The 25,122-nt window shown below is 41.5% G+C and overlaps 1 protein-coding gene across 3 annotated transcripts in view; it reads left to right on the forward strand.

The window, feature by feature from the left end:
* LOC146376271 (SMAD family member 4-like) overlaps nucleotides 1-23,410 on the forward strand; it is a 34,230-nt gene extending 10,820 nt beyond the window's left edge. The window contains exons 1-10 of one of the 3 annotated variants that reach the window (XM_084945729.1): nucleotides 12,292-12,761; nucleotides 13,811-14,169; nucleotides 15,234-15,408; nucleotides 15,957-16,214; nucleotides 16,348-16,452; nucleotides 16,548-16,598; nucleotides 16,837-17,020; nucleotides 18,863-19,031; nucleotides 19,363-19,501; nucleotides 20,170-23,410. In XM_084945729.1, the coding sequence (XP_084801855.1) occupies nucleotides 13,930-14,169; nucleotides 15,234-15,408; nucleotides 15,957-16,214; nucleotides 16,348-16,452; nucleotides 16,548-16,598; nucleotides 16,837-17,020; nucleotides 18,863-19,031; nucleotides 19,363-19,501; nucleotides 20,170-20,381 (1,533 nt within the window). In that variant the 5' untranslated portion in view covers nucleotides 12,292-12,761; nucleotides 13,811-13,929 and the 3' untranslated portion in view covers nucleotides 20,382-23,410. Of the gene's footprint in view, nucleotides 1-12,291; nucleotides 12,762-12,984; nucleotides 13,460-13,810; nucleotides 14,170-15,233; nucleotides 15,409-15,956; nucleotides 16,215-16,347; nucleotides 16,453-16,547; nucleotides 16,599-16,836; nucleotides 17,021-18,862; nucleotides 19,032-19,362; nucleotides 19,502-20,169 lie in introns of those variants that run through there. The other 2 variants (XM_084945730.1, XM_084945731.1) reach the window with 2 other exon arrangements.
* The last annotated feature ends 1,712 nt before the right edge of the window (nucleotides 23,411-25,122 follow it).

The raw sequence follows: 25,122 nt of genomic DNA on the forward strand, positions 1-25,122 counted from the left end.
AAGAAGATGTTCTTTCAAACTTTGTTAAAGTCGTTAATGGAACGTTTGTGGTTTTGAAACTTATGCATGTATTGTATCTGCTTGACGCATGAGGGGGCGTCATAAAATGAAACCCTGATGGTATAAAACAACTGCTTGTGTATTGTCAGAGAGAGATCGATGCTGTCTGCGTACAATGTTCATCTCCCACACGTGTGTTCATTAAAATCATCGTTTGACCGACTCTCCTGGACCGGTGTTGTGATTTTGAATCCCTCCTGTATCCCTCCTCAATATTTGAATATTAGGAGAGATGAGATCTAAATGTTGTCAGACAAATATTCTCTTCCTTGCTGGTTCCATCGAAGGAGAAATGTTCAAGTAAGTATGTAACTGGGACGTAATCCAATTCCACAACACAATGTGACGGGGAATCAGCTGTGTTTTGCTGCCCAATTTATTTAGAATCTGGTGCAAACCGGTGAGCCAGTTCCTGAATCAGTCACGTGGTACGGACTGCCCGCGAGGCCTCGAACATCACTGCATACGTAATCAAAGCAAGCCTCGATACGCGCTTTACAAAACTACCACGAGATTACCCGACACACGCTTCAAAGCTTCGACACACAGGAGACATCACTCTGCACACAGCCTTCACACGACAACAGGTGCACCACACTGCTAAGTGTGTTTTGTGTTTAGAGTTTTGCTAAATGGGAGACTGAGCTTTGCAAATGGTGTCCTAACCAGATGAATAGTGTTTAAGATTTTGGCAACAGTGGGACTGATTTGATGAAAGAGTTTTCATAGTTGACAGTTTAGTTTTTACAATGGGGTTTAGTGTTTTAGCAATTCAGAAAAACTGTAATACACCTGTGCTTTTCCCAGCAACTGAGGCTTTTACCCTGCACATACCTTACAGTTTAAGGTATGATAAAGCACTGACCTTATAAATGGCACAAAATACACATTTTAGCTGGGAGCTGGTCATTCACAGGGAAAAGGCCCCATTGTACAACAACAACAACAACAACAGTAGTAATAGTAATAATAAATTATTATTAGTCAGGCAAGTATATCATATACCAAACATGCTTCCAAACTAATGAAATTTTTTGCATTCTTCACATCAGGTCAAAATGTACTTTTTTTTAAAAAAGTGACTGGCACTGCAGAAATGGATCTACAGCACCACTTAAGAAATTTTAATGAACTTCTAACAACTTATTTACAGCTTGAAATACGTGTATGACATTTATTACACACAGATTCAGTGAACCCAATCCAAAGAGGAAGTCTGGAAGTCCGCCATTTTGAATGTAAAATGACATTTTGGCACAGTTTTAGTGTTTTCCAGGCATCGCTGGTTTACACATTCACCTGCAAAGTGAGAGGTCACTGGTTAAATTCCATTTGGTTACTTCAGGAACTTTTTGGGGTTACTTCAGAAAGGGACATCTTCGTCAAAGCCATGTTTGTGGTGGAATTTTGATCATTTACCACTGGACATAAGATTTTCATCTCTAAAAATGTATTTTGTCCAGTCTTTCACAAACTTCACACGTTTGATGACAGTCTGGCGACGACTACATGCCAATATCTGGTCACACATGGTGCCACAGTTCTCATATAACATTTTAATCAAGACTACCCCACTGTGATTGAAGTATTTCTTGCAAAACAATCATAACCAAACAAAACCTTTCCTGTTCTGTAAATGAACAGTAGGACAAAAAGATTACTAGTCATTGCGGAAAGCACAATTAATGTTTTTGTTTACATCGTTGGAACGAGGAAAAATTCCCCCACCACAAAAACAGAAATATTCATGAAAGCAACCTGTAGTGCAAACACGAGGGCTGACTTTATTACTTCCTGCACTAGAAACCTGCCGATGTTGCTGATATGGATAGATCACCAGTCTTCCTTGTCTTTATCTTATTATCTCCTGTTGAGATGTTGCAGCAGAAAATACAGCCCTCCCTGTTTAAACATTATTTTTTTTCAGTGTTTCAACTGAAAAAATAGAATGCCTTTGATCCAAAATAGAATACCTTTGATCCAAAATAGAATGCCTTTGATCCTTTGTTATGTCATCATCTTGCTGAGAGAAAAAACCCTTAAGTAGGAGGAGCTTTGCTCTGTTAAACTTTGTTGCTCAACGGACCTTGACCTGACAGCAAGCAAACCCTTTTGGAGAGTTTTGATTGAATTTCGCGTTACTTAGCAATTCACTGATCAAGCCGACACATTTCACCATGTCAGCTAACCCATCCTTCCGCTCAAATGAGCTTGGAATAGTTAAAGGGAGCATTTTGGGAAACCACTACAAGGTAGAGGCTTTCCTCGGAGAAGGGGGCTTTGGTATTGTAGCCAAATGTCGTGATACCATGACCAACCGAGCTGTGGCTATTAAAGTGAACAAGAGCCGCCCTGATATTCTGCAACAGGCGAAACTGGAAATTTTCATCCTGGAGCAGCTGCGAAGGTTGGATCCAGATGCCGCCAACATTGTTCAATGGAACGGCTTTTTCCACGACGGAGAGCGGGTTTGCCTGAAATTTGAACTCCTTGATCAATGCCTGTGGGACTACATACGAGACCGGAAAAACCAGGGTCTCCCCATAAGCGAAGTCAGGCCAATTTTAGGTCAACTGACAAATGCTCTGTCCCACCTGGGTTCTGTGGGAATAGTGCACGCTGACCTCAAACCTGGAAACATCATGGTTGTAAACCGCCATGAGTCTCCCATCAAAGTCAAACTTATAGACTTTGGCCTCGCATGTCCTGTGTCTGCAGTGATGCCTGGTGACCGTGTGGGGACGGTTGGTTATAGTGCACCTGAGGTTATGCTTGGCCTTCCTTACAATGAAGCAATTGACATGTGGTCTCTGGGGCTGGTAGCTGTGGAGCTTGCTACAGGGGTGCCACTCTACCCTGGAAATGAAGACTATGATTATCTGAAATTCATCATAGAGACTCAGGGTCAGCCACCAGATCATGTGCTAGACTCTGGCGTGTACACTGAAGACTATTTCATTGAAGACAAAGACAAGCAACAGCGCTGGACATTTAAGACTGACCAACAATTTCAGTATGAGACAGGATATGAGTCCCTGGAGACAAGACACATAATACTTACACGTCTGGATGACCTCGAACAGCTAATGATGTTTAGACGAGGACCAGAAGCTGGCCAACGTTTATTTGTCAGCCTAATTAAAGAGATGTTGGCCTTGGATGCACACCAGCGGATAACACCCTCTCAGGTTCTCCGGCATCCCTTTTTCAACCCTAAGAGTTCCCTGTGCATTGACATGAGTGCTGAAATATCACAAAACCCTGTGGTCTTTCAGCACCCTTCAAACTTGCAAAGCAAGAGATCACAGAAAATCAACTGCAGTTTTCAAAACTCGGTTGAATTTTCTCAGCAAGTATTCGTCCGCACGTCAGCCAGTCCATCATTCAACTCAGATGAGGTTGAAATAGTTAAAGGGAGCATTTTGGGAAAGCACTACAAGGTAGAGGCTTTCCTCGGAGAAGGGGGCTTTGGTATTGTAGCCAAATGTCGCGACACAACAACCAACCAAGCTGTTGCCATTAAAGTCAACAAGAGCGACCCTGATATTCTGCAACAGGCACATGTGGAAATTTTCATCCTGGAGCAGCTGCGAAGGTTGGATCCAGATGCCGCCAACATTGTTCAATGGAACGGCTTTTTCCACGACGGAGAGCGGGTTTGCCTGAAATTTGAACTCCTTGATCAATGCCTGTGGGACTACATAGGGGACCGGAATAAACAGGGTCTCCCCATAAGCGAAGTCAGGCCAATTTTAGGTCAACTGACAAATGCTCTGTCCCACCTGGGTTCTGTGGGAATAGTGCACGCTGACCTCAAACCTGGAAACATCATGGTTGTAAACCGCCATGAGTCTCCCATCAAAGTCAAACTTATAGACTTTGGCCTCGCATGTCCTGCATCTGCAGTGATACCTGGTGACTTTGTGGGGACGGTTGGTTATTGTGCACCTGAGGTTATGCTTGGCCTTCCTTACAATGAAGCAAGTGACATGTGGTCTCTGGGGCTGGTGGCTGTGGAGCTTGCTACAGGGGTGCCACTCTACCCTTCGGAGAATGACTATGATTATCTGAAATTCATCATAGAGACTCAGGGTCAGCCACCAGATCATGTGCTAGACTCTGGCGTGTACACTGAAAACTATTTCATTGGAGACAAATACAAACAACAGCGCTGGACATTTAAGACGGAAGAACAATATAAAGGCTCTGTTCCAGGGACAGGACATGAATCCCTGGAGACAAGATACATAATACTTACACGTCTGGATGACCTCGAACAGCTAATGATGTTTAGACGAGGACCAGAAGCTGGCCAACGCTTATTTGTCAGCCTAATTAAAGAGATGTTGGCCTTGGATGCACACCAGCGGATAACACCCTCTCAGGTTCTCCGGCATCCCTTTTTCAGCCCTGGCCTCTCTGACAGGATCCCATGTATCAACATTGAAGGACCATACTGAATCAGTCTCCAGCATGGCATCTTCCACCCTGGACAAAAGTGATAAAAACACAAACTGGGGTTGGAAAATGATATTAACAGCAAATTACAATGCAAAAATTAATTAAGCTGCTTCAATAATGATCACTTTGGCTTTTTTTTTTTTTAAATTTTCACTCCCCCCACCCCAACCAGTCGTGGCAGAGGGCTGTCCCTTCCTGAGCCTGGTTCTGTTGAAGGTTTCTTCCTTTTTAAAGGGAGTTTTTCCTTCCCACTGTCGCTAAATGCTTGCTCATAGGGAAATCTTCTGATTGTTGGAGTGGCCAAAACTCTAGGGGAAGTAGCAATTCTTGTGAAAATTAAAAAAAAAAAAAAGCCTACCAATCTTCAAAGCGCAGCAGCGGACACCTTACCATCACATCAGTCCTTCAATCAGACCTAAAATACCACCTTTACAGAAATAAATTCCATACAAATTGGAAATAATTGTTGTTTTTGATTGTTTATAAATATATAGTGCTACCCTTCAGCCTCCTAGTAGACATAACTGTGTTATAAATGTGAAACTCCTCTGATTTTCAGAAAAGTTGACCTCTGACCTTGAAGTCAAGGTCACTGAGATTTAAGCTTCACAGAGATTTTCAGTAGATACAACCATGGTATTGACTTGAAAATTCTACACTATCACAGACTTAGGTGCCCACAGCACCTCGCCATATACAAAAGATTTTTCTATTCATATATGTATTATTAGTTTATTTATTTCTTTATCCCGCTCTCTCTCTTTTTTTTAATTCACCTTTCTGTTGCGATGCTCTGGACATTTCTAAACCCCACAAGTTCCGCCTCAATTTTCAACCCAATTTTCCTATACTTTCACTTGAACACGTCCAGCCTTCACCTCTCACCGGTCCTCGTCCCCTCTTCTCACAGCTTCCTGTGTGGCCTCCCAAATCAAACACAGGCCCAAATCAGCCGTTTCTTCTTCTCTGTTCATTCTCTCTTCATCTTTTCAGTCTTTTCTTGGCGGTTAACTCCCAGCATGGCAAATATGAACTCAGACAGTCCAATGCAGTGCTTTCACACAGTCATGTCACTGGTACACTTTCCAGCTTGTAATTCAGAGCGCATGTTCCATTAACATACATGCTGCTGGACCCTTCAGTGTTTTAGGTCAGTTGTACTGTCTTCTGCCTGCTGTTAATTCTTCAAATCTACGGTGTTGTTCTGTCTGTCTTCTGTCTTCATCAGGAGATTGACTGTCCTTTAAGCTTCTCCTCAGGATAAGGGCAGGATGAGAGGTGAAGCTGTAAAATTTCAGCCAAAGCCTGGCCTGTTTGTCGTTCCAATTATGTTAATCTATCATTTTGCCGCTGTACTCATCTGAGGTTGAGCCAAGTCCATGGGCATTATGGATTATTGGAGGCGCGTCACAGGGACACAACCAACTCAGCCGGCCGCGGCTTTATTTATGGATGAAAGTTGCAACATTTAGTCAAGAGAAAATTGTTGCACGTGTCATAGGAGGATTCACAGGTGGTAAGTTTAACACAGAAGGGAAACCCTTTTGACGGGAAGAGCAGTGGAGCAGCCAAGGGAAATAGTAAATATAAACACAAATTGCTAAAACTATAATTTATTTTTAAAGAAAGCACTAAAATACTCTGGCCAGGCAGGAACATGAAGTTAAAAACATTAAAAGTAATTAAAACTATTGATAAGAGATTTTTTAGTTTTGTGATTATTGTTTAGTTGTAGCTTCATTTAAGATAGGAGAGCTTGTGAGTTGGAACCACCACAGGAAAGGAAAGTGGAACCAGATGTGTAGAGGAATGCGGTGACATACATACTACATCCTGAGTTAATGGTCACCCCCCTCTCTCACTCTCCTTTTAAGGAAATGTTTAAGTTTCTATACATACCAAGCTATCTCCTATTTCAACAGACAAGCTAAAGGTTTCTCCTATTATGGAAACGTTTTTGTATACTGAACATACCACTCCCACTTCCTTGAAAGCTCACTTGGAGTATAAATAAAGAATGCGCTGAGAGCCCTGGGCGGTTTTTCTGTCACATCTGTTGTGCGCACTTTGACAGCAGAGCAGATCGGACTGACCGCCCATGCGCATGTAAAAATTAGATATCTGAGTGTGACTTCATTTGCCTTTCTAATAACTTTTCTCTTCACAACTATACAGCCAAAATGCAATGGCCTCAGCCATGAAGGTCAAGTCCCATAAAAGTCCAAACGGTGCAGAAACCAACAGGATTGTCGCCGTCCTGTCTGCCTCTTCATTCTGGTGCCAACTAAGAAAGGAGAGAGGGTCAGCGGCAGTCACCATTCTTAGATTCCACTGGAGGTACGTCTTACACAGGATTGATCGGGACTTACCCCGGATGGGCAGAGCTCCTAACTCCGCCCGCCACTGTGTTGTGCTTTCACACGCGTAGCCATAATCTCGCCGTCCCGGGGACATAAGGTGCCATCCCGCTGCCTCTCAATCCCCTGCCGTGGGCCTCTCTCGGCAAGGAGCTACCTCCCGTCAACACCAACACAGACCTCTCTGCTCAGCCCCGATCACTCTCTCCAGTGCGCGGTCATCCGCGATCTCCGGTCTCGTTCTCCTTTGCCGCACGCCTCAGCCAGCTGCCTATAGCCGGGCCTCTGTGCCGCTCTGCGCGGCCGTCGCCCACACCGGTTACCACGCCATGTGTCTCCTCCTCCTCCCCTCTCACGCTCTCTCTTATTAAATAGCTATCGCCAACTCCAGGTGTGCCAGGCAGGCACTTTGAAGCTGTGGAATATAATGTTGTTTTGATGCATGTGAAAAAGTGACGATGAGTGAAATAAAAGAAGCCGAACATGAACTGGAAGAAAAAAGATCTGCAAAACTGACGGCTAAAGCGCTTGCTTTTAAAATGGAAACTTTGCAGAAAGAGCGAAAGGCTCATGTTAACAAGATTAAAGGGTTAACACGTGATATTAAAGAATTGATGAAAAATGATGACAATGCAAAAACTGTGCAGCTTAACTTGGGAAAACTGAATGATTTGTATAAAAATGCCAAAGCAGTTGATGATGCATTCATTTTATTGATTCCTAAAGATGAACAAGACACTCATATTGATTGGTTTGGATGCATAACAAAATGTAATGATGGTTTTGTTGAAGATGTGAAACAGTGGCTTCTTGAAGCTGGACGACCTTTTATGGAAAAAGGCAATGAAGCTGAGAATGTGCCTACTGCTGTTACTTTAGATGTGCCTGTTTCTGCTGAGACTGTTTTATCAAAGGAGACGGTTTCTTCCACAAACAATAAACATAACATCTTAACATCTCCAAAGCAGGTTAAAACAAATTCTGACATACAAGATGAAATACAGCCAGGTGAAAGTGTTTCAAACGTAGGAAGCAAAAAGAGTAAAATCAGTTCTTCAAGCTCAAACTCCAGAGCCTCAAGTACAACATCAGCACAAATAATGGCTGAAGCTGAAGCAGCTGCACTGATTGTAAGGCAAAAACCGCTTAAGGATAAACACGCCTTGGAGGAACATGAAGCACAGTTAAGGAGACAGCGGGAGCAACTGGAGCTGGAAACAAATATAGCTGCCACGGTTGCAAAAATGAAAGTACTGGCAGGCTCAAAAGGATCCAGTATTAAAAGTAAACTATCAAAAATATCAGATGGTATGGAGTCATATTTTGAAAAGGGACAAAAAGTAACTCAAGTATTGAATACTCGTCCTGATAATCCTGTACATGAAAGGCAACATGTGCATATCTTTAGGAAGCATAATGTTGCAGACTCACAATCTCTCTTAACCACAGGCAGAGTTCCAACACAACCTCAGACTCTTTCTGAAGATCCCTTGACATATGAGTCAAACATTAGAAATTCACGTGAAAATAAATATGTATCTTCTCAAATTTCTAGTCATGAAGAAGACTGTAACATCTTATCTGTCATGAGCAGTGTTGGGACTAACGCGTTATTAAGTAACGCGTTACAGTAACTACGTTATTATTGTGGTAACGAGCACGGTAACTAGTTATTATGCCAAAATCAGGAACGCGTTACTCGTTATTGGGATTTAGATAGGCTCGTTATTCGTTACTTCGTGTGGTGGCTATCGCGGAGCTTCCACAGATTCAGTAACATTAGCAAGTGGTGGAGGCCAGCAGGTGGAGGAGGGAAAGGGAGGCAGGAGGAGAGACCCGAAGCGGCCGCCCGTCCGAGTGTCAGGTGAACTGAACTTCAGGTAAGAAGTTATAACCTGCAGTCTATCTGGGTCAGATATAAACCAAGTTTAGTTGGAGTTTATTTTCGTTGTGCTGACTTTTTCGTACTGCGTGCTAGCTAGCATGACGGAGTTTCTATACAGCTGGGTGGTGCTATGTTACTGATGTTGAACTTTATTTTGTTCATAGGTTAATTATTAGAGTTGCCAACCGTTCCCTAAAAAACGGAATCGTCTCCTATTCAGAGAAAATATTACGCGTTTCGTGTTGAGGTGAAAAGGAACACAGTTTGTCCCGGACTTCAGCTACAGTGAAAAAGACACAAAGCTGGAGTTATTCTGTGTCTTTGCTGCACAGCTGCCTCTTCTCCTCTCATTCTCTCCCTCTCCTGTTTCTACTTCAATCATGAAACTGATCAATGATCAGCTGATCGGCTTTTCCCTCTTGTTTATTTATCGTCCGCTTTGCGCCAGAAAGAGGAAACCACCGGATGTCACGTTAAACAACAGCAGCACGTTTAAGTTTGATCAGCTGTTGTTAGAATTTATTTAATATTAATTTCTAGTATCAGCTGATGTTTGCTGGAGCCACAGCTGTAAAGCTGCTGGTCATGATATCGGTTTGGTTATCTGGTGAGTGGGAAACATGAAGATGAAACCAGGAGATGTCCTTACTGAATCATCAGAGCTGAACAGGTGATGGAGAAACAGGTTTACCTTTGAGGTGACATGAATGAGTTGAAGGGAAGTTATGAACTGTTTCTGGGAGATAAATAACACCAGCATCCTTTCTGTGTAGCTGACAGCTGGTAACTGTGCAGGGGCGGGTCTAGCAAAGTTTTGCCAGGGGGGCAGGTAGGGCATTAACAGGGAAAGGGGGGCACAAAGAAATACTTTCTTATTCTCATTTAAAATGTCTAGCTTTTAATAAATAATTATCTGAGTCTTACAACAAACGATTGATAGATTGATGCATATATACCATCAAGACAGTGTACATCACTGTCACAACAGCGTTTGTTTTCATTCAAAGGCTTTATGATTTTTCCTATAATGGCGGCTGGTCTATAGTCAAAATGCCCGGGCTGATTTTTTGTCCCAGTCCAGCTCTGTATGCAGCTCATCTGCAGCCTGGTGTTTCCTACATCTTCCTATTCAGAAGGCAGAATTTCTGAGTTCTGAGTACAATCGAAAGCACCACGACTGCAGTTTTTGTGTTGGATGTAAAAAGCACACACGACGCTGTAACGTAGGCTAGAATCATGGCGGTGGTCAACGACGGTCCAGGCGTGGGATTTCTCTCGTGGAAATATGCACATTGTTTTTTCCTTTGGTAGGTGGCACAGTGCACTTGTGGCAAGTTAGCAAACTAGAAGACTGGCAATCTTGCTGGGTATCCAGTTAGCAACACATTAACAAGAGAAGTCTGAGTAAAACCAAAGTTACTTTCCCTAGTAACTAGTTACTTTGAAAGTAACGAGTAACTTGAAGTAACTGAGTTACTTTTGATGGAAGTAACTAGTAATGTAACTAAGTTACTAATTTAAACTTACCCAACACTGGTCATGAGTAAGCAAAATGAACTCACTGCTTTATTAATCCAACAACATAGTCTTTCTTCATTACCTAAAAAGGAGATGCCAGTTTTTGATGGAGATCCACTTCAGTACCAGACTTTTATTAAATCATTTGAACACAACATTGAAAGCGGAAATGAAAACCCTGGAGATTGTCTTTATTATTTGGAACAACACACAAAGGGTCAACCAAGAGAACTTGTAAGGAGTCGCCTACACATGACTTCAGAAGCAGGATTCAGAAAGGCAAAGTCTTTATTACGGCAGCATTTTGGTAATGAACATAAACTTGCCACGGCTTACATGAGCAAAGCACTTGCTTGGTCTTCAATAAAAGCAGAGGACATGAAAGCTCTTCAAGCTTACACAATATTCCTAAGAGGCTGTTGCAATGCTATGGAAGATCTCAGTTATATGCAGGAGCTTGACATGCCTGCCAACATGTTAGCTATAACAAAGAAACTTCCCTACAGGCAGAGAGATAAGTGGAGAACTGCAGTCAGTGATTTCCATGAGAAGTGTAATCGACAAGCTACATTTAAGGATCTTGTGGAGTTTTTAGAAAAACAAGTGAAGATCGCATCTGACCCAGTGTTTGGGGACATCAAGGATATCTGCACAACAAACAGAGACACAAGAAAACGTAAGTCTCAAACTCACACAAGATTCAAAGAAAGTTCTTTTGCTACCTCTGTGATGGCATCTGAAAAAGAAAATGACAAAGTTAAGGAAAAAGAAAGAGCCACACAAATAAGGAGTTGCTTGTTTTGCAAAGGTGAACATACCTTAGAAAATTGTCAAGAGCTGGAAAGAAAAACGCAAAAAGACAAAATCACTTTTCTAAAAGAGATTGGAGTCTGTTTCGGATGTCTTTGTAAAGGACACATTAGTAGAGACTGCAAAAAGCGCCCCAGTTGCAAGACGTGTGGTTTAAAGCATCCTCAAATGTTACACATTTATCAAAAGACAATGAGTAAAGAACAAGAATCAAAGGAACAAACTCAAGATCGTGCCATAGTCTCTATTCAGACCAGTGCTCTTACTGGGGCCGGTAAAGATGAATTCAAACTTTCAATCGTGCCTGTGAAAGTTAAGGCCAAGAAAGGAAATGTAACATTGTACACCTATGCATTTCTTGACCCAGGCAGCACTGCATCATTTTGCACAGTGAAGCTGATGAATAAGCTGAAAATTCATGGAAGAAGATCCAACATTCTGCTGAGAACTAGGAGAAGAGGAAGCCCACAAAGAAGATTCGTGGATGTAGTGAAGGAGGACATGCAGAGGACAGAATAGGATGGCAGAGATGGGGTGAAATGAAGGTAAACGATCCACTATGGCGACCCCTAAAGAGCGCAGCAGAAAGCAGAAATGTGTAAACTGACATATTCTTACTAGACAGTATCAGTATCAAATATTGACTGAGCACAAATGTTTCCACATGATCCTTATTTAAAGATCCATCCTGCATACAAACATACCTTGAGGAAATGTATGATTTATAAAGTTCTATTTCAGTCAAGGACAATCTAACAAAAATAATAAAATAAAAATTATATCTCATAAGTATTTTACTGTATTTTCTCATCTGTAGCTGACTTTTGCAGCATTTGTTTTAAAGATAGGCACAAACTTAACTGTTGCCCAAAAGCTAAATAATCTGAAACCTTTCAGTCCAGAATCACGCAAATACTGGAGACCTGTTGAAAACCACCTCTAAAGCACTCTAGTGCAGTGGAAATACCCCCAAAATTTCAAGATACCCCATATCGAAGGTAGAATGGTTTGGTTTTGGGATAGCTGTAGCTCAGGAGACAGAGTAGGTCATCCACTTATTAGAAAGTTGATGATATGAAAGAAAAAGGGGAAAAAACATCTATATCTGTAGGGCCTTCTTCTGACACAGAAAGAAATGTAAATATATTACTTTAAAGTTTGCAAAACGGAGAGAAAACACGCCAGGTGCAGGTCAGAGTAATAGACGGGCAGGTAAAGTAAATGCATTCAGAGAAATCATGAGGTCTTTGATGTAGTGAGAAGTTGCAGCAGTAATAATTAGTTGCAATATCTGTAATAGCAGCAGGTGTAGTAATACAGCTAAAAGTAAAATTAAAATCATGAGTTATCAGAACGAGAGCTGGCGCTCTTTACGCATGCGCAACGCGCCATTGAAGGAAATGGTTAGAGAGGAGTGAGCAGACCAGTCGTGAGTTTCCACGAAATCTGAGATTTGACTCTGATTTAATCCGCGCTTCACTCTATAGGGTATAAAGAAGGGGTTTACGGACGTCGGAGCTTTTCCCAGTCTTTCTTTAAAACACCTGCTGGAAATTATAAGGATAACCTAGGCGGTGTGCAGGACCTGCACAGACCCATCGCTGGCCCCTGTCGGCACGGCTACTTGGGGACAGGGCTCGTCTGTTAGCCGCTACACCTGCTAACTCCAGGTAAGCGTAAAGTGGAAGGTTTGAAACACTAAAAACGAGTTTGTGTTTTTAAACTACAAAGACCTTACTCACCAAACAGTGTTTTACGACTTGTGAGTGATCACGTTGTTGCTTGGTGTCGTGTGCGGCGGAACTTGCCACAATAACAAACATGTCTGCTAACCTCACGGTTGCACGCTACGTAGTTTGCTATCAACAGTCATCTGTGCTAGCTGATATTTTGGTATCGGGTAGCACGAACTACAAGAGAGTTGGCTTTAATTAAAGCAGTTATATCCGTGAAAGCACATCAAAATAAAATTACAGGCAAAGGCGATTAATCTATGCACCTAATGTATATTTTGATCCCTCTACCTTTCTCTGAGAGATTTGTGAATTTGTGTTGAAAAGAAAATAATACTTTGTGGCTTGTATGACCAACTTTTAATGCGCCTGTAGACCAAACCATTGTTGAGTGCCCAACCTTTAATTTTGAAGAGATTGTGCGCGCATTTCCGGTTATGTCTGTCAAGTGGGAGTAATTTCCTGAAGCTTCCTCCTGAACAAGCGGCAGCCAGACTGGCGCCGCTAGTTAGCTGAGCAGCTAGCGAACACAACAACTCGAACTTCATTTTTACCCACGAATAAAAAGCTACGGGAGTTTCTAAACTCGGCTGTGGATATACGGAAGGCCGCTTCGACATGTCATTTGGTTGTTGGTGAGCTAGCATTGTCATTATGCGGCTAAAAACTTCTTTTTTCTTTATAAGGTTAGAGTTTCTGGTTCACACCTGCTGCCAGCCACCCAGACTCAAAACAGAAATCCTGTTTGTTTGTTGTTGTTGTTGTTTTGTTTTCCTGGAAAGCTAATCTGTCTTTTGAATTAACAAGGCAGTAACTCAACAGAAAAAATGCTGTTAAAAATGTTTTGTCTTATGTCTTTATATTTACCTACTGAGCTGTGCAGCACCATAATCTATTCTAGAGGTTTCAAAATTACTGAAAAGCTGAATCAGCTTTTCAGTTAAACTGATTTTATTTTTATTTTTTGCTTTTCATTTTACTTTCAGAGCTTGTCACCAGTCTCATTAAGAAGCACTGCTGAACTGTGACAGTCTCTCTGCCCTAACATCTTGACAATGAGGTGAAACCGTGTCAAAAAGCCGCAGTGGGAAAAACATTAGCCGAGATGTCCATCACCAACACTCCTACCAGCAATGATGCCTGCCTTAGCATTGTACACAGCCTCATGTGTCACAGGCAGGGCGGCGAGAGCGAGACGTTTGCCAAGCGCGCCATCGAGAGCTTGGTGAAGAAGCTGAAAGAGAAAAAAGACGAACTTGACTCTCTCATTACAGCTATCACCACCAATGGGGCCCACCCGAGCAAGTGTGTGACCATTCAGAGGACACTTGATGGACGGCTGCAGGTATTTAAATATAAAGGCTGTTTCTGCTTAACACATCAGTGGTCATGAGGTTTTACACATCTATGAAAATTGCCAAAGATAGCACCACTTGTCAGAAAAAAAATAGTATTTCTGCACCACAAAGGTAATTTGCAAAGAGCTATTATCCAACAGATTTGGCAGATCTCAGCATGGTGTGCAGTGAGTTCTTAAAGAAATTTGAGGAAGCTGGACAAGAGGAGGACAAAATACGTGGCAGGCCTTAAAACTAAACTAAGGAATGGCCCTTAAGATGAGCCATCTGCCAGAAATGGTGTCACTGGAAGGGAAACTGGGGCGGAAAATCAGTGGCAACAGGTGAGAGGGAAGAAACTTAATTTGATATTTTTGGATCAAATTGTCACTGATATACACAGATGAGATCAGGAAAGAGGTACAACAGTGAAAATCTATAGCCATCTTTAAAACACGGTGGAGACTATGTCATGGTTTTGCACTGTCATCATGTAAGTTTGAAAATTGCATGAATATATCCTTTTTCCCCAGAGGCCCATAAAAAACATACATGGGTCAGTAAAACGCTGATCCACTGACCCGAGGGCTTTTAAACTGGATGCTAACATCGACTCCATCAGAACGTCTGTTATCTGCAGCAGGAAACGTCACATCAAAGTGCAGGGCAAACCTCAGAGAATGCTGATATGCTCGCTTTTCTTGAGCGCACCCGCCACATTTTCTTTTAAAGGCTTACAAACACACATACTCACTCATTCACTAGCACGTTTAAACATGCCGACACACAGGTGAACATATACCTAATGTAATTCATCCAGTCAGAACTCTTTTTGCCTCCTGCTAATGTAAGGACTTCCAAGAAAAAAGAGGACATTTTTATGCCTTACTTTAGGTTGTATGTACCTTCATTTATTTGACACTTACAGATATTATATACAGTTAAACTATTAAAACATCGGTTTCCGTTTGAGAAATATCAATGAGCTACACAAAAGTTGACAATAGGCGTTCTTTTCTGTAGCAAGCGTATAAATGAATTAACTCTGTTTTCTGTCTCTCATTGTTCTAAGGTGGCTGGACGTAAAGGCTTCCCTCATGTAATCTATGCACGGCTGTGGCGCTGGCCTGACCTGCATAAGAATGAACTGAAGCATGTGAAATACTGCCAGTTTGCCTTTGACCTCAAGTGTGACTGTGTGTGCGTGAACCCCTATCACTATGAGAGGGTGGTGTCTCCTGGCATAGGTGAGTAATGTTGGTGAGGTTCATTTGAGATTTGCAGTTGATCCAGTTATAATCTGAGTTACAATTTTGGCTACCAACAGTTAATAAAACACATTTGTTGACGTACAAAGTTACTGTGAAGCATTTCGCTTTTATTCATTCATTTGGTAGTTTTGTTTAAAAAAAAAAAAAAAAAAAAAAGTTAATACTTGCCTGATGAGGTATTGATGGATAAAAGGTTATGTGTTTATTGTAATACCTGTACTGATTTTCTAATATTGTCTCTGACATATGCCTTCCATACGATAATATTTTAAAACTGAAACTAATACAAAAATAAGCCCAAACTAAACATTTTCAAAAATATAACTAAACTGAATCAAAAACAAAAATCAAAATTCAATTAAAAAAAAACACAAAACTATAATAATTCTGGTCTGTAACACAGATTGTAGTTTGACAGCTGCTTTGCCACCTTAAGTGTTGCGATATTTACACACATCTGCATACCCATGAGCATCTGGTGCTGCCAGTGACCTGTTCCACCTGTCCTTTCTCTCGGTGTGCAGACTTATCAGGACTGACCATAAACAGCTCCGCCGGGCACAGCTCATCCATGATCGTTAAGGATGAGTTTGATTTTGACGGACAGCAGAGTGTGTCCTCCATTGATGGCGGCCACTCCCTCCAGACCATCCAGCATCCCCCAACCAGTAGTCGGCCACCACCGTCGGAATCATTTCCAACTCCAACTCTGCTCCCGCCCCCTGAGCCCTCCACCTCTGCCTCAACGGCATCCTTTCCTGCTGTTGCTGCTGGATCAGGCAGTAAGATACAGTCATAAAACATCACCTCGTAAACTTGCTTGTCAGTGTGAACGTTTCAAAAGTGTGTTGCACTTTTTGGAGTTCCTTGTCTTTGTCTGTCCAGCTTCAGATCTGACTTTTGTTCTCTCCTCAGATCCCACCTCCGCCTGGCCCAGGAACGGCTTCACTCCCACCATACCCCACCACAGCAACGGGCATCTACAGCATCACCCTCCTATACCACATCCAGCACACTACTGTAGGTACACACGGACACTACAGCTGTAACTGTTTATAAAATCACAGACCTTTCTTTGCAGAGCAGGTGATCTCTGACATCTCTCTCTTTCTCAGGGCCAGTGCACAATGAGCTCGCCTTTCAGCCTCCTATATCCAATCATCCAGGTGAGGAAACGCAACCCACCCACCCAAATACACAAACCCTGTTTCAGGGGTGAATGTAATAGAAAGTCTGATTTGAAAGCATCACACTTTTATAAATGTAAAATGTAGTTTGGTTTTTCTTTCATTATAGATATATATAACTCAAAGATAAGAAAGTTTATGTAGCCTTGAGGATTAACTATGGTTCATTTCTATTGATGATGTGAAATTATTGAGATCTTCTTATCCTCTGTTTCAGCTCCTGACTACTGGTGTTCCATTGCCTACTTTGAGATGGATGTTCAGGTTGGGGAGACATTTAAAGTGCCCTCCTCGTGCCCCATAGTGACTGTAGACGGCTATGTGGACCCCTCAGGCGGTGACAGGTTCTGTTTGGGCCAGCTCAGTAATGTACATCGCACTGAGGCTATCGAGAGAGCAAGGTAGGCACCAACAAGAATAATGAACTGAGATTTTAACATGTTTTGCTTGGTTTGCGTCTTTGTTTGTTTGTTTGTTCTGTATTGTTTTTTACAGATTAATTGTATCAGTTTTGGTTAAATGTTTGAAACTGAACAGTATCATATGTTACATACAGCCATGTGAAAAACCAAATGCACCACACCAGTCAACTGTTTACCAGCAAACCACCTTTACCAGCCATAACTCAAAGTAATCATTTTCCGTGTGACTTAATCAGTCTCTTACATCATTGTGTAATTTTGGCGTGCTCTTCTTTACACCTTTGATTCGGTTTATTGTGATTTGTGGCCATTTGTTTATGTGTAGCTCTCTAAAGGTCCTGTCACAGCAGGTCTCGAGTATGGTGTTCTTAAGTATTGGTTTTCTTGAGTATTGGTCTTGAGGTCTGGACTTTGGCTGGGCCAAGTCCACATCTCAGTCATGCTGTTGTAGATTTGCTGCTGTGCTAGGGATCATTGTCCTGTTGCATGACGACCTTTTAGCCGAGCTGTAGTTGTCCTACCTCGCTTTTGACTTTAGAATACGTTGGTATACAGGGGATTTCATGGTTGCCTCATTTAGAACAAGGTGCCCAGGTCCTGTGGTTACAAAACACACCAAAATCCTCACCTGACCACCACCGTGCTTGACAGTTGTTATGAGGTATTTGTGCTAATATGTTGTTTGGTTTTTGCCAAATGTGGTGCTGTGGATTATAGCCACAGTCTAAAGGACATTCTTCCAGAAGTCTGGCAGTTTTTTCATATAAAACTTTGCAAACGCGTCCGTGCTGCCGTGTTCTTTGTAGAGAGATGTTTTCTTCTGGCAGCACTTCCATACAAGCCACACTGTTTTGAACGTCGTGCTTAGATGAGTGATATGTTTGTGGGGTTTTTTGTTTTGTTTTTTTTGCAGTTTCTCTGAGCATTGACCTTGAGGCCATGGAAGATTGGCAGCTCTCTTGAATGTTTTCTACTTGTTAATGTCTTTCTTACTGTAGAATGACAAACTTCAAATTGTTTGGAAATGACCCTCCAACTCTTCCCAGATTGATGGACAGCAGTAATTGTTTCTCTAAGATCACTGCTGATGTCTGTCCTCTTTAGTATTGTCTTGTCACAAACCTGGATGCTCCAAAATTTCTGCTTTTGTCAAGGTGGTCACATTTGCTGGTGATCAAAGAATAAAGTCCATTTGATGAATTTCTACGTACCCTCTTAATTCATATGGATGCAGTAAGACTGCCAAGAGAAAAATGTCTTTTCACATGACTGTAGGTAGAAATTTCAGAAGAATCTGTTCTTCTTATAACTTCCGTTTATGCCTTCCTGTTTACTTAAAGAGACCCTTTATTCTACTGGCATGAGAAGTCATTTGACTTGAAACATAACGTTTGGCACTTTTTGCTACATTTTAAGCGACAACTTGCGTATTTCCTGTAAATGTGACAATGGGTGTTCTGTGGGTCATGCCATCCTCAACTATAAATTTAGGGAAGTGAGGAGTTGCATAATACAGGAATATCAGAGGAGGCAGCTGGAGTCTCCTATAAACATGAATTTTACAGGAATAATTTCAAACATTTACCTCTGAGGCTGAATGAAAGTAGATTTTGGAATTGCTGTCTGTTTTGTGTAAATATGTGTCCACATCAAAAATGACAATCACATTGTGTGTTTACCTTTGAAATGATCTATGGATCAAGGCCTTGTTTATGTGAATTTCTGAGTGCAAAGCTGACATTTATGGGAATTGCACACCATGTTTTGGAGAAAGTCACTCCAGTTAATTCTCTTTCTCATGTTTTCCTTCTTTTCTGACAGACTTCACATTGGTAAAGGGGTCCAGCTGGAGTGTAAAGGCGAGGGAGATGTGTGGGTGCGATGCCTCAGTGATCATGCTGTGTTTGTTCAGAGTTACTACCTGGACAGAGAGGCGGGCCGAGCCCCCGGTGACGCAGTTCACAAAATCTACCCCAGCGCTTACATCAAGGTGAGGCCACAGGTTTCAGTCCACAGCAATTTTTCCTGTGTAATAAACTTGTCAGCTTTCATATTTTTGGTTTGAGAAATGTAAATAAAAACAGTATTGACGCTTGGAAAATCTTTTCATCCAGAGTTATCTCCTGGAAGAGGCAATAATTGGTTTTAACTTTGTGTTTTTTCTTTGCTGTCCCTATGCCTTGTGACTAATGTTTGCTTTGCTACTGCAGTTTACAGTTGTGCTGTATATGTCTGTACCCCCCCCAACCCCATTTTAAATCAATAAAATGTTGATCACAAAAAAATAAAGACAGTATTCAGAGTGTCCTCTGTCCCACCAGGTGTTCGACCTGCGTCAGTGCCACAGACAGATGCAACAGCAGGCTGCTACGGCTCAAGCAGCAGCAGCAGCTCAAGCAGCAGCTGTGGCTGGAAACATACCTGGACCTGGATCAGTAGGAGGGATAGCTCCAGCTATTAGTAAGATATAGCAACTGCAAATACTGATGCTATGAACAGAAATTAAATCAAAATGATTTTATGGACTCCTGCTCAGTAGAGTCTTAACTACCCCACTCCAAAACTGAAGCTGGAAATCTTTGGATGTGTTACTTTTCATATAGACATAATCTGAGTGTCTGTACATCCAAAACCTCACAATATTGAGTTTACTGTCATCTAAGTATAAGAAAAACAATCATCTGAAAAACATATTTTGATTTAAAAATGTCCTTACTATTAAGTTTAATAAATAGCTTCACTTGTAGTTGATGAGAATCACTTGTAAGCTCACCTGAAGACTTTTTCTGGATATTACCTGACGGAGGTGAACAGGAGAACACAACTGTTTGATATAGTCAGCTCAGATACTGAATTCTCTATGGTTGCTTTTATTTATAGAGTTTTTGGGGATATTGCTTCTGATAGTCCAGTGAGTTTACAGCTAGTGGTTTTCTGGCCTCCTGCAGGCTGTCTACTAAGCACACTATCCCCCTTGCTGTGCTCTGGTACAGAGACATGGATACTTCAGACTTGTTCCCAACATTGTCCCGAATTCATCTGTGAAAATTGCCTGATTGAGGGATGCATTTTGGGTTGGTTTGTTTTTGTCACAGTGGTTTTAATTGTGTCTTTCGGTCTCCTGTCAGGTTTGTCAGCAGCAGCTGGAATCGGTGTGGACGACCTGCGGAGGTTATGTATTCTCAGGATGAGCTTTGTTAAAGGCTGGGGGCCTGACTACCCACGCCAGAGCATCAAGGAGACCCCCTGCTGGATTGAGATCCACCTGCATAGAGCTCTGCAGTTACTGGACGAGGTTCTGCACACTATGCCTATAGCAGACCCACAGCCTCTCGACTGAGATCTTTGTAACAGCAGCATGTCGCTGCAGTATACAGTGGCAATGGAAAGTCTTCCTCTGTGAATTGTTTTGGGTAGAGAAGATGAAACTGAAGCTGTCCCACATGAATAAATACTTCCAGGTGTGTTTAAAGCACCTTCTGTGCACTGTGGCCCCAACTTTAGCTCGTGACACTAAATTAGCGGAAGCAGTTTATTAAAAATGCTTATCCACATTTTTGATAGATGGCTTTAATTTGGAATGACTGGAATGGCTTAAAAAAGTCACACAGCTTCAAAGTATAAATCACCAAACATGCACAAGGTTGACCTGCAGACCCCATTAAACTGGAATGTTCACCAACACAACCACCCCACTACTGACGGATATTAAAATCACACGCAGGCAAAAACATCTGTGTACTACTGGTTTGTGTTGTGTCAAGTTTTATTTAAAGTGTTACAGACTGCTTTACACCTGGAGAAAGGCACAGGTTCATTCAGCTGTCAGGCTGAATAGCAAAGCAGCAGCACCCCAACACTCAGAGGAGGAAAACCCCTCGACATTCTCACCCATCCACAAATGTTGCAGGAGAAAACATGCCCCCGTGCCTGAAGACTGCTTCCAGCTCCCTAACTGACACATCTCTGTGGACTTGGGTTTTTTTTTTTGTTTGTTTGCTTTTTGGTGTGGTGTTGTCAAAGTACAGGTTTGGACTTCAAGTGATAGGTGCAAGTCTGTGCCCATGGGTGTCCTAATGTCCTAGTTTCACCAGTTATTATACAGTGTTCTGTGCAATGAGCAGAACATCTGGCTTATGTTTTGAACAGTAGTTTTTCAGGGGTGTTGTGTAAAGTTCAGGTATCCAGCGGGTAATAGAGTACACCAATCAGTAACAGCAGTGAAACCACCTCACTGATATTGTGTAAGTCCTGCTGCTGCTGGTAAAACATCTCTGACCCATCGTGTGAATGGGGGTGGAGTCTTTAGGTGTCCTGCATTGTCTTGTGCAGGGCTTTTGATGGCAGTTAAATCTGTGAATCGTGCGTTTTCAGCAAAATCACACAAATTATTGGATCGGGACATGAGCCTTCTGTCATGCTAGATGTTGCATTTAGATGGGCGTCAAAGTAACATTCATACAAAAGCTCAGAGTCAAGATTTCCCAGCAGGCGATCAGTGTCTCAAGAATAACTGAAAAATAAGTAAAGTTTGTTAGCTTAGCACTTCAAAACCAGCGTTACAAAGTGCTTTACACCAGACACACACTGCACATAACAAAATCCACATAAGCATACACAAATGATTCATTTCTGGCAAGAGGCCTTTGTAGGTGATCAGTTTTTTTTTTTTTAAACCATGGTCGCCTCCCATCGGTTTCGGATACACCCTCCATAATGCCGCCATGATACTCGGGCTCTGTACCTCCTCACTTTTGTGCTGAGAACACAGAGAAAAGCTGAGATTCTTTGGGTACAATAAGATGAGCAGAGCAGAGGCAGACAGCTAATTTTTATCTATGATGTGCTTGCAGAATAATGAGCAGGCTTTGTTTTGGCAAACCAAAGCGAAAAATACTGAGAAACGGTATAAATGTGTGATCATGTCCAGTCACTGGCAGCTGTTTCTCAACCTCTGTTAGCTGAGGTTTCTTTAATTGGATTTTAAAGGCCTAGATCTAATTGCACTTAAATACCTTATGACTTGCAGCCCACTTATTTACCACTTGATCCAGGTCACCTGTGTGTAGTTTACCCACAAAGAGAAGGAGAGTTTAAGGCGGTTAACAGCAATATTGATATATTTTCTTGGTTTTATTTTTGTTACCTTTCTTTGTAAATTTTTAGCACTTTACTTTTTTTCCTCGATTTAATTCAATAACCATTGTTTTGAGGTGGCGAATGAACAGTATAGCAAATAGGCTGGTTTATAGCTAACGTAGGGCTGTGATCAGGCAGCATCGTGTGATGCATTTGTAATGAAAACATACTGTATGCAGCATTGGGACACCTTTTTGCCCTCTCACTTTTCATTTAAACACATCTTAGTTTTTCTTTTGGCTTATCAGACTTTTTTTCCTCTTCTTTTGATTTGCAGTTTTGTTTTCCTCTTTAATCCATGTAAATAACTTTGCTTTTGAAATGCATGTCAGTGTTTGCATGAATTTTAATGTCAAAGAAAGCCCTTTTTAAAATGGAGTGATTCATTTGCTCTGCATTACATGCAAATTATCATCAGAAGAGAGTAGAAACCAGCACCTGCTGTGTACTGATGTTTGTGTGTTCTAGTAAAGGCAAATAGAGGGAATCTGCATAGACGTAACTTACTCAAATGATCTAATGAATTTGTGTAAAAATTTTAGCACGTCCTATTAAAAAAAAAGGCACCTTAAAGACATAAATCTAATAAACTAGTCCTCTGGTTATTAGCGGTCCACCTCTAATAAACGACCACTTCACTCGCAGGTTGAAACCTGAAACGGGTGAAGTGTGACAAACTATTCAAGAAAAGCGCGTTTGATGGATTCTGTTGCACTGTTTGATGCAGGTTTTCACATGTTGATCACTCACAACCATCAACTCATGCTTGTTATTTTAACACAAACTTCCGCTCAGTCATAGCTTCATGAAAAGGATTTTTCTTCATGAATGTCCGTCTGTCCTTTTATTCTTTGTTCACAGGGATCTTCACAACCCAACAAGTAACCATAACTAAGCCGTGGTTTGCTTTCCTCATCCCTGTTTGCATTATGTCACCATCATTTTGAAGAGCTGTGTTCAAAAATGTTAAAATCTTCACACTTCTTATTATGGATCTAATCTATTGCATGGCAGGAAACGGGATAGAGAATTTATGCTGAAGAATAGAGTCCGTTATATGATGTTGTGTTTTAAGGTGGACAGATGTTTTTATATAACGTGCGATTATTATAGGAGCCAAAAGACAGCTCAGATGAGTTGATGCTGACTACTATGACAAATTGCAGATATAAAGTTTACCTGTATTTCTTATGTGAGAGTCTATAATTAAAAATGGCCTGATATTCTCTACACAGTGTCCTGTTCTTTTTTTTCCACAGCAACATAAGAAAGCAATAATTAAATGAGGTGATCCTTAATGAAAAGGCCTGGATAGACACGCAGGAGTGTACAGTTACACCAGAGCTCAAGTTAAAGTTAGAAGAACACTTTGAATTTCAACAAAGAACACAGGATTGAAAAGCTCAGCTGATGGCTGTGTTTCAGTGCTGCTACCTTTACTGGCTCCACTTTTGCTAATTCCTCTGATCTTAAGGGGTGATTTAAGTGTACAAAGAAGAGTTGAGACAAATGTTTTATAAAACAAGTAATGAAAAATATATCAATCAAGAGAAGGGTGCGTGGGTATGCCATGGCACACGATCATTGGAGACACATATATATGGCACAACCAAGACCTGGATATCCCTCCAAAACTGATGGGAAAACTAGAGGAAAACTGGTCTGGAGGCTGCTGAGAGGCCTACAGCAGCATTAGGGCAGCTGCAGGAATTTCTGGCGAGCAATGGTCGTGTACTAAATGGGCTGTAGTGGCAAGACATGAACCATCCAACCCTGAATACGTTTTGCAACCGTGTACACCAGGTTATTAAAAAGCATGTGGGGCCAAGGTGTTGAACTTTGTAGCCATAATTCCTACAGCACTGCACATCACCAGGACATCATGATCACGGTGGCAGCGTTATGCTTTGGGGCTGGTTTTCCTCTGCTGGGACTTGTGCTTTAGTCAGGGTGGTAGAAGTTTTAACACAAGAAGCAATCTAAAGATAAAGAGCAGTTTTATCTTTTGCTGTAACAAGTTAAAGCATATAATCAACAAAAAAAATGACTTCAACAAAGAAGATTTGCAATACCCCATCCAGTCAGAGCCCAGACCTGAATCCCACCTGTGTCCTGGAGATGCCCTTTGCAAAGAAAAGTGGGTAAATATTGACCCCACCCCCTCATTCAAATGCACTTTTGCTATATTTCATATCTCCCCTCATTCTTCTTTTTGCTCTGTTGCACCCATTTTTTTCCATGTTCGTTTGTCACAGAAGACATTTGGACAACAAATCAAGAAAATGATTTTTAAAGGATATCCATGAGGTCAGAGGACACAGCAGACCCTGCCTTATTTACACGTGTAGTTTTCCAACTGCCACAGCTCAAAACCTCTCGGGCGACAAGCATTCTGTAAATACACACATTCTTTATAATACCAGCAGAACAACATGCACTTGAGCTGATGTTTAATTAAAAAGAATAGAAGGCACATGTGGGTGGGCTTTTTCAAATTTACTGCCTGATGAAAACCGTTAGCAGTCGTGTATATCTTACGTTCAGTCGTGCTGCCTCTAATATCTGATTTCTTTCTGTACAAGGCTGGATATTTGAGTGGTATGAAATAAATAAAAGAAACACAAGTACAAAAATCCCTACGGCTACTGTAAAGCATACGGAAAAAGTAATGTAGAGAAAGCCATAAAAAATGGATGTAAAAAAACGCTCCAACACTGACACACACTGTATTTCTATTTTTTGCTTTATCTACAGAGTTGATGAGCGGCAAATTATTGAATCTGTAAAAAAACAAAAAAAACAAACAACAACAACTACTATGTGCTGTGTTTCCAAACTGGAATTTCTAATCACAATTTCTAACTTCACCCTAGTCTGAGCAGCAGAATTCAAAGAACAAAGTCCTCGTGCTATTTAACGCTTACCCAACTCCATATCAATAT

The sequence above is a fragment of the Perissodus microlepis genome, chromosome 12 (assembly GCF_051167445.1).
Source record: "Perissodus microlepis isolate ML-2025 ecotype Zambia chromosome 12, ASM5116744v1, whole genome shotgun sequence".
Lineage (NCBI taxonomy): Eukaryota > Metazoa > Chordata > Actinopteri > Cichliformes > Cichlidae > Perissodus > Perissodus microlepis.